General features: G+C 37.2%; 1 long non-coding RNA gene and 3 gene segments (V, D, J or C); 2 read left to right on the top strand and 2 right to left on the bottom strand.

Moving 5' to 3' along the window:
* Positions 1-247: 247 nt before the first annotated feature.
* On the top strand, positions 248-2172 carry LOC107572508 (uncharacterized). The gene is made up of 3 exons (XR_001607359.1): positions 248-310; positions 443-595; positions 1680-2172. It is a non-coding gene; the product is annotated as an uncharacterized lncRNA (long non-coding RNA).
* Positions 2173-2670: 498 nt separating this feature from the next.
* Positions 2671-3163, bottom strand: LOC107572504 (Ig kappa chain V-I region CAR-like). The segment is given in 2 exon segments: positions 2671-2996; positions 3086-3163. Coding segments are annotated over 2 exon segments (375 nt in total).
* Positions 3164-3584: 421 nt separating this feature from the next.
* Positions 3585-5374, top strand: LOC107572503 (Ig lambda chain C region-like). The segment is given in 3 exon segments: positions 3585-3593; positions 3685-3736; positions 4927-5374. Coding segments are annotated over 3 exon segments (378 nt in total).
* A 408-nt stretch (positions 5375-5782) lies between these two features.
* Positions 5783-6262, bottom strand: LOC107572505 (Ig kappa chain V-I region Scw-like). The segment is given in 2 exon segments: positions 5783-6111; positions 6214-6262. Coding segments are annotated over 2 exon segments (378 nt in total).

Genomic DNA, 6262 nt, shown 5'->3' with positions numbered 1-6262 from the left:
TGATCAATATGCAAACACACTCCACATCATTTACCAGAAGACAGCAGATGCATAATTTTGCCATCTTTGCTAAAAATTCATATTTACCATTTACCAAATCTCTATTTATCTCTATTTCGTCTGAAACACTCATGATTTATGTCATGTTACTTTGGGATAATTAAACAAAGTTTAATTATCATTTTCATTCAGACTTTAATGCTCAGAGCATTTAATACCTGTGTTCATCTATTTCACTGTATAACAGGTCAAAGGTCATCTGATAGGGAATAAGCATCTAAAGCTTGCTAAAGTGTCATTATTAAAGCAGGTGAATAGAGTTACTTTAAATCACATGTGTTTTGAAAATGTGATGAATGCATTTTGGAAATGATTATGAAAAACATGATTTCAGCCTTCATGCAACGTTTTGTTTTTTAAATGAAATTTGATGTTGTTTTAGAAGAAACCATGAGTGCTGTTGAGTCTCATATCAGTGTGTGTGAGTGTCGTGGAGTTTGTGTTCATCTGAGTGTGACGGAGGTTTTTGTACGACGCTTTCACTAGAATGAAGCACTGTGGTACACTTTTGGTGGAGGAACTAAACTGACCATCAGTAAGTCTCTTTAATTCTTTAATAAAAATGTTTTTAAAGTTTAATAATTGCAATATTTCATTTACTTCATAATTTACTTAAGTTCTTATTGTCTTATTGTTTTGAAATCTCATTTATCATTTTACATGAATAATTTAACTTATTATCTGTAACATTATTGTATATCGTTTTCAGTTAAACAGTTAAGTGTTTTTAGATGCATGAAAAAAGTTTGATAATACAGATGAAATATAATTGTGTCGGCATCATCACCACACAAAGAGAAATGTAGTTAATAAGCGTGTTAAAAATCAGTCATTTAAACTATTAAGCTTGCTGCTGCTGCTGCTGATCATTAAAAAACCCCAACAACATCATAATAGAAACGTAAAACTGTACTGAGAATTACAATTGATTGTGTGTCAAAATAGAAGAATATTTTAAAAAGACAAATAATATTGAAATTATTGCAATTAGGATTTTTTATATCTTGTGATGAAATCATAATATTATTAATTTATTTTCATGTGGACAATTTTTTTTGTTAGATTGTGATGAAAAAATGTGATGTTCTGTAACTTAGTAATTCTGAAAATATCTAATTAGTTTATTTTTTTCATTTATTTAATCAGTTATTTAAATTTTTTAATTCATATTGTTTTAAGTCATTTTTCATTTTATAAGAATAATGACATGCATTGATGGCAGTAATTTAAAATCTATTGAATTATTTCTTGATATATATATAATTTTGTCTATAATTCTTGGCAAATGTACCAATAAAGGGTTTATCATCAGGCAACGTGGAACTTGAACATTTGGAAAATTTAGCATTTAAACTTTTGAAACTATCAAATTTGCTGATGTTTATGATTGTGAGTCTCTGAATAGCAGAATATTTAAGTACAATTAATATTAAAATATTCATTTAATTTTTTTTCTAAGTCATATAGTGACATCACTATATAATCATCAATTTACTTGAGTAATGTTTTTCAAAAGTCGAAGAATTATTTCAAATGTCTCATAAATTTAAAGTCAAATGATCGAAATTGGGACAGTGTTTCATTTCTGCTTCTGTTGTGTGTGTGTGTGTGTGTTTCAGCTGGTCCCGCAGTGAAGCCCTCCGTGTCTCTGCTGCCTTCCTCTTCTCTGCAGATCTCTGGAGACTCAGCCGCACTGCTCTGCCTGCTCAGCTCTTACTCTCCACAGGGGGCGCAGGTGAGCTGGACGCTGGACGGGTCAGAGGTCACCGAGGGGGTTCAGACCAGCGCAGAGAGCGAGCGGGACGGACGCTACAGCCGCAGCAGCGTCCTGAGCCTCAGCAAAGCACGCTGGGAAGACGGCGAGCGCTTCGTCTGCAGAGTAACACATGACGGAGCTGCTCAGGAGGCCTCGTTCCTCAAGAGCTCCGAGTGCTGATGTTTCTCCAGTGAAGAGCAGCAGGATTCACAGCAGTCTCCTGATTTACAGCTCAATACTCAAGCAGTCTTTCAATGTGCTGCCATTGCTGTTCATTCAATAAAGCTTCTGAACGCCTTACATTTGTGTTCGACTGCATCATTGATCAGTGTGTCCTTCCTTCACTAAAGTTTCAGCTGCTGCTGGATTGTAATAGTTGAGAACAGCTGCGTTTAGCAGTAAATGTGAACTGAAGCTCTTGGGGTTTGAACATGGTCTCTGGAGACGGAGCTGCTCTATTCTGAGACGATCAGAATCACTAAAGCTGTCAATGCAAATCTGATTTTCAGCTCAAACTCACAGTTTCACTGTTTGATCGGTTCAACGCTCTGAACTGGATCAGTTTCACTTCTGCTCATGAGAAATTAGTTATGAGTAATAAATTCATAATCAGCTTGAGATGAAGGAGCTAAGTTAATGCTAGTTTAATGTACAAAATGTAACGTACAAAACCAAAACAGCATATTGCACCATAATGTTTTGCTTTGCTATCAGTTTAACAGTCAGTTTGGAGCTCGTGTGTAGCTGCTGTGTTTGGTCTCTGTGTGTCAGTAGTGAGTGATAGTGTTTGAGCAGCTGCAGCATCAGTTCATCACTGTGACTCTGCCTGATGGAGGTTTTTGTACCACTCTTTATCACTGTGTGAACACATAACCACTGTGGCGACTCTGACAGTAATAATGTCCAGCATCTTCAGTCTGGACTCCACTGATGGTCAGAGTGAAATCACTGTTAGATCCACTGCCACTGAATCTAGATGGAGTTCCTGACTCAAGCTTTTTTACGTAACGAATCAGGAGTTTAGGAGCTTCTCCAGGTTTCTGTAAGTACCAGGCTAAGCGCTGCCCCCAACTATCCCTGAGCACATCTGTGCTGGTTCTACAGCTGATCTTCACTGTTTGTTCTGGCTGAGCTGCTGTCGTTGAGGGACTCTGAGTGACGCTGATCTGTCCTCTACTCTCTGAAACACACAACAAGAAGAACATCAACTCAAAACTTGGACAATATACTTGAAGAAATGAATTCATATCAAACTTGTGCTGCACAAACCTTGAGCAAACGCTGTGAGAGTCCAGATGAAGATGATGATGAAGGTCATGTTGATGAAGATTGTTGTGTGTGTCAGTGATGAAGTGTTAAACTCACAGCACTATAAACACTCTCAGAGCACTGAAGCATCTGATCAATATGCAAACACACTCCACATCATTTACCAGAAGACAGTCGCTCACTAACAGACACAAAATACAATTACTAAATTAATCTTTCAATATTTGATCTTCTCATAGCTAAGCTGTTTTTAATTGTATCAAATCATTCACTTCTGAATAAATCTTCAAAATCATCTTTAGTATATTATCCTGAATCTCTCCTGTGAGACTTTGGGAATATTTTTGACTGTAGTTGGATAGAAAGATGACTGTAAATTACTAAATTTTATGTCAAATCCATGGATGTTCCTGCAGGTTTTTACAGACATGAGGATCATCACACACGTCTCTTTAGTAATAATGCAGACTGCATAAAGCACATGAAGTAAAGGAAGGTAATGTCTGCTGTGAGTGGATGTGTTTGTTGGAGACTCAGTTGATGTGTGTTTGTGCAGTTAGTGAAGCGTCCAGCAGGTTTTTGTTCAGCTGCTCTATTAGTTTGTATCACTGTGGTGGACTTTCGGCAGCGGCACCAAACTGGATGTTGGCAGTAAGTAAATCAATATTAATTATTATTAATACAACAACTGACTGTGAAACACTTTGTTGCTCTATAGAAAGGATGCACTTTTACACTTATTTCTATATTGTAATTTTATTTTTAGTTCACATTGAATGTTTGGCAGTCAATATTAAAAACCGGTTTCACGTTATTTTGATGGTCCCTTTAACACGTTCTGTTGACTATAAGTAATGTTTCACCTACATGTCTACTAACTCTCATTAGAGTATTAGTAGACTGGTAGGGTTAGGGTTAGAATAAGTTGACGTACTTGCAAAGTTACTGATAGTCAGTAGAATGTCTGTTGGGAGACCATGACAATAAAGAGTTAGCAGATATTAAGCAGAAAGTCTTCTAATACTCTAATGAGAGTTAGTAGACATGTAGGTGCAACATTACTTATTGTCAACAGAATGTTCAAAATGGACCATCAAAATAAAGTGTTACCTAAAAACCATATGGTTTTCATTGTCACTGCATCTTTGTTTTCATCCAGTGAACTATAATAATTTGTTATTTCCTAATAACTTGATTTTATGAGTTTTCAGAGATTCAGCTCTTTTTTCCTCATTGATAATTAAATTCTAAATGTTAAAAAGGTGCACTGAATCAAATGAACATTAGTTTGTCATTTTGGCACCACTTTGATTTTACTTGAATATTTAAGACAGGCATTAAACTAAAAGTTTCAGATTAGTGTGTTGATTTCTCAGTAAAGTCTGCAGATATTTTTAAATGGGAAATTCAGGTTGCTCAATCATATTTTTTGTTCATATTTGATACGTTAATAATTTATAAGACATGCCAGATGAAAGTTATATTTTCTATTTTTTAAAACAAACTTTTGTACCCAATTTTCTCATTCTGTCATCAAATATTTCAATGAATTCCTGCACTAATTATGATTATTCACATCTGATCTTTGACCTTTACTAAAAGTGACTAGTACTGAAGTAGATAATGAAAATGACTCTTCAATTCAATAAATACATTTCACCAAACTTTCATTGCTTTGCTGATCACAGGCTTTGCAAAAATTCATTCAGGTGACTTGCAGTTTAATGCTGCAAAAATGACTAATAAAGCTATCACTGTATTAATCGTTCATATATTTTTATGAACCTGATAGTAAAGAAATGTTTTCTTCTTCACCGAGTTGACTGTTGTGTGTTTGTCAGGCGTCACTCGTCCTAAAGTGAGTGTCCTGCCGCCCTCCAGTGCAGAGATCTCCTCAAAGAAGACAGCGACACTGGTGTGTGTGGCCAGCGAGGGCTTCCCGTCAGACTGGAGCCTGAGCTGGAAGGTGGACGGGAGCAGCAGGTCTCAGGAGAGCAGCGCTGGGCTCCTGGAGAAGGACGGTCTGTACAGCTGGAGCAGCAGCCTGACTCTCTCTGAGCAGGAGTGGATGGAGAGCGTCTCAGTGAGCTGTGAGGCCACACGGAGCGGCCAGCCTGCGCTCACTGGACACGTGACGAGACAGCAGTGTTCAGAGTAGATCTGCTGCTCTTCTCACTCGTGTCTCACTGGAGACTAACAGCACATGAGCGACTCCTTCATTCTCCACAACCAGCTTCAGTCGCTCTCAGCTGCATCTGCTCTGCTTTGTGTGCTTCATACAAGACTATATGTGTGCTTTATCATTCAATTATGATTTTATTAAAATTCAGTCAATTGTAGCTTTATGTCTTTGTGTGTCATTTGTGTTTCAGCTCTTTCATTGGATCAGAGCTTTAGCTCACATTTGATCAATAAACTTCACTCCGTGAACCATGAAAACACCTGCAGATTCATGATGAAACAAGAACATGCGGTCAAATTCTGAACCTCACAGATAAAACTGTAGATAACTTTAATAAGATAAAGTGTTGTAGATTTAAGTATTTATTGTGTTAAAAACTAAAATGAATGCTTTATATTTCATTCAATATTTATAAAAATATGCTCTATTGAGTGTGAGTGATAGTGTTTGAGCAGCTGCAGCATCAGTTCAGTCACTGTGACTCTGACTGACGGAGGTTTTTGTACCACTCTTTATCACTGTGTGAACACACCACCACTGTGGTAACTCTGACAGTAATAATGTCCAGCATCTTCAGTCTGGACTCCACTGATGGTCAGAGTGAAATCACTGTTAGATCCACTGCCACTGAATCTAGATGCAGTTCCTGACTGGAGTGTGCTTGTATAATAAATCAGGAGTTTAGGAGCTTCTCCGGGTTTCTGTAAGTACCAACTAAGAGCAGGTTTTGCATTATAACAGCAGTCTGGATCTCTGTTAAATGTACATGTTACAGTGACTGATCGTCCAGTCTGAGCGAGCGGCACTGAGGGAGTTTGAGTCACTGTCACCTGCCCAATAGATTCTGTCAAATGAGAAAGATTAGAAATCATAAACACTTTTACAAACATATATCTTCACACCACTCATGAAAACAACAAGTAAACTTATCTTTACTGACACAAACCTTGACATAATGCTGCCAGCGTCCAGATCAATATGGGGATGAAAGTCAT

This window comes from Sinocyclocheilus grahami, unplaced genomic scaffold (assembly GCF_001515645.1).
Source record: "Sinocyclocheilus grahami isolate Dianchi unplaced genomic scaffold, SAMN03320097.WGS_v1.1 scaffold1764.1, whole genome shotgun sequence".
Classification (NCBI taxonomy): domain Eukaryota; kingdom Metazoa; phylum Chordata; class Actinopteri; order Cypriniformes; family Cyprinidae; genus Sinocyclocheilus; species Sinocyclocheilus grahami.
The sequence above is the reverse complement of the archived record's forward strand: the minus strand, read 5'-3'. Positions and strand labels throughout refer to the sequence as shown.